The 2,508-nt window shown below is 36.9% G+C and overlaps 1 protein-coding gene across 1 annotated transcript; it reads left to right on the plus strand.

Moving 5' to 3' along the window:
- Positions 1–118: 118 nt before the first annotated feature.
- Positions 119–2,250, plus strand: LOC104961763 (trifunctional enzyme subunit beta, mitochondrial-like; the record flags this gene model as incomplete). Its single annotated transcript, XM_010790101.1, has 4 exons — positions 119–250; positions 495–569; positions 1,024–1,188; positions 1,849–2,250. Coding segments are annotated over 4 exons (408 nt in total), but the record flags the coding sequence as incomplete, so codon positions are not given.
- Between the last annotated feature and the right edge of the window lie 258 nt (positions 2,251–2,508).

Here is a 2,508-nt window from a genome sequence, read left to right on the forward strand (position 1 = left end):
GGAAGGGGCAGATTTTTTTCGTCTGCGTACTTTCAGATTCTAGCGCACTCGAGCTGGTTTCTCCATTCTTACCTACCCTACCTTTAAATCTAATTTACATAAATAAAAACATTTTGAGTTATTTCGCTCTTTTCAACTCGGTTTTCTTTTTGTCTCTTCCAGGCCAACGTACGGTACACCAAAGGTCCTGGAGCGCGCCGGTCTGAGCATGAGTGACATCGACGTGTTTGAGTTCCACGAGGCATTCGCAGTAAGTTATTACAACTTTTAAATGGGAAAACTGCGTTAGCTTGTGGAGGGAAATGTCCTGTCAATCTCTAATAAAAGTAACAGATGTGCATTTCTTATCCAATTATGGATTCTGTTATTGATGAGAATCAATCAGAATGTGGGAGTAAGATTGGCCTGGTCTTTTTAGTATCATGCATTTCAATGTGTTTTCTGTCTGGTATCGTTGGTGACCCTGTGGATTTATATCTCTTTCTTTTTTTCAGGGCCAGATTATGGCAAATCTGAAGGCGATGGACTCAGATTGGTTCGGCCAGACGTACTTGGGCAGGAAATCAAAGGTAAAGATAGATGCTGATCATATGTCACATGTAAATGATATTTGTGAACTGATTAACTTTTGACAAATAGGTTATTATAAGAATATTATCAGCATTTGGTATTGGTGTAATCATATTTGAATATGGATGTACTAAAAAACGGTAAATAATATACTAAAGAAATATGTAGACCTGGTTTTGCTTATGACGTATATACATCCATTAGAAATTGGATGTTTTATATGTATAACTATGATAAAAGTACAGATTCATATAAGGCATCTAAAGCCAACTAAATATTGTCAATAATGCCGGTCAAGTGATAAATGCAAAAGTGGTCGGTATGGAAATCCTATTATTCCATTTTCAATTGTTAACAAAAAGTGTAACCTTTGCAATCATTATGTTTTTGATTCAAATGTTAAAGAAAGACATACTTTAGTCCTGACTAAATGTATTATGTGTGTGTGTGTAGGTGGGAGCTCCTCCCATGGAGAAGTTCAACCTGTGGGGGGGCTCTCTGTCTCTGGGCCATCCGTTTGGAGCCACCGGCTGCCGGCTGGTCACCACCGTGGCCCACCGGCTGCAGAGGGAGGGCGGGCAGTACGGCCTGGTGGCAGCTTGTGCTGCTGGAGGACAGGTAATTCATTAGTTTACATTGAACAACAGAATCACACAAGACACAACTGACTCATGAAGTTCTCACAATTTAAAGTGTTAAATAGTTAGAAATCACTGCCTCAGATCTTAAACTTTTAAAAATGAGGACTTCACTATTGCATGCTAGAATATGTTAGGTATTATGTAGCATTTAGTTGTATGATATCATGTTTAAATTAGATTAGACTGAATGTTATTCTCATTGTCAGAGTACAGGTACAAGCCAATAAAATGCAGTTTGAAATATAACCAGGAGTGCATGTTAGTATATATACTAATATACTATATCAATTGCAGTAAGTACTACAGCATTAATGATGCTTTAAAGTTATTATATACACAGGTAATACATATAAGTAAGTACATTTTGTATGTACAGAGTTTAGGTTGAGTTCTAGTGTGCAAAAGTAGGATGAATGTATAAACAACATGTACAGCTGGATATTTGTACAAGACGAATAGGGCGAATATCATGTACCTGAAGTACTGTTGCAGTTCAATAGTTAGTGCACTGATGCCGTTGTAATTAGAAGATAGATTTCTTCCAGATTACACGTTTTAAATGAGCAACTCTGATGTAATTATTTTTATTCTATTTCTTAGTTTTTTTCTGACAAACTTGTATTCTTTTGTTTTCTAGGGTCATGCCATGGTGATCGAGGCCTACCCCCAATAAAAGCACTTAAAACACCATCTGTGACCCGATCTACAGGTTCAACCAGATACAATCACACTCACAACAGAGTGTACATACTAAGCACCGCTTTGCCTTGAGGAGTCGGATACAGTATGTGAGTGCGTTTTAGGAATATTGTGTAAATTCAATTTTGCCTAGAGGCCGTTAAATTATAACAGAATGTTATCGAGGAATGTTGCTTATGAGTTTATGGACTTGGAGATGCGTCATATCAGCGGTGTCACTGAGTCGATTGTAACATAGAAAAAATAAAAGCACTCAGAGGTACAGTGACCCTAATGTTTATATAGCTGTCATATTTTTTTCTTACAAACTGTTGGAAATAAAGGATGTTCTGAAACTCATTTCTTGGCCTATTGTTGTTATTTTTCACTAGCCTGAAAAAGGCTTTTCTTGACAGCTTTCCAAAGCTTATTCCAAATTTAGATAACAATTAATACCTTTGACTAAAAAAGCTACAACATTTCAGTTAAATAAGCATCTGCTTCGTCACTTTGTGGGTCTAGTTTGATCAGACTTGGACATTTTACCCAACAACTTTTATGTTTTGATGCAACAGCCCTTTTTTTCCAAATGAGATCCACCCATTACGAACCATTAAAA

The sequence above is a fragment of the Notothenia coriiceps genome, unplaced genomic scaffold, assembly GCF_000735185.1.
Source record: "Notothenia coriiceps isolate Sejong01 unplaced genomic scaffold, NC01 NC01_scaffold00033704, whole genome shotgun sequence".
Classification (NCBI taxonomy): Eukaryota; Metazoa; Chordata; class Actinopteri; order Perciformes; family Nototheniidae; genus Notothenia; species Notothenia coriiceps.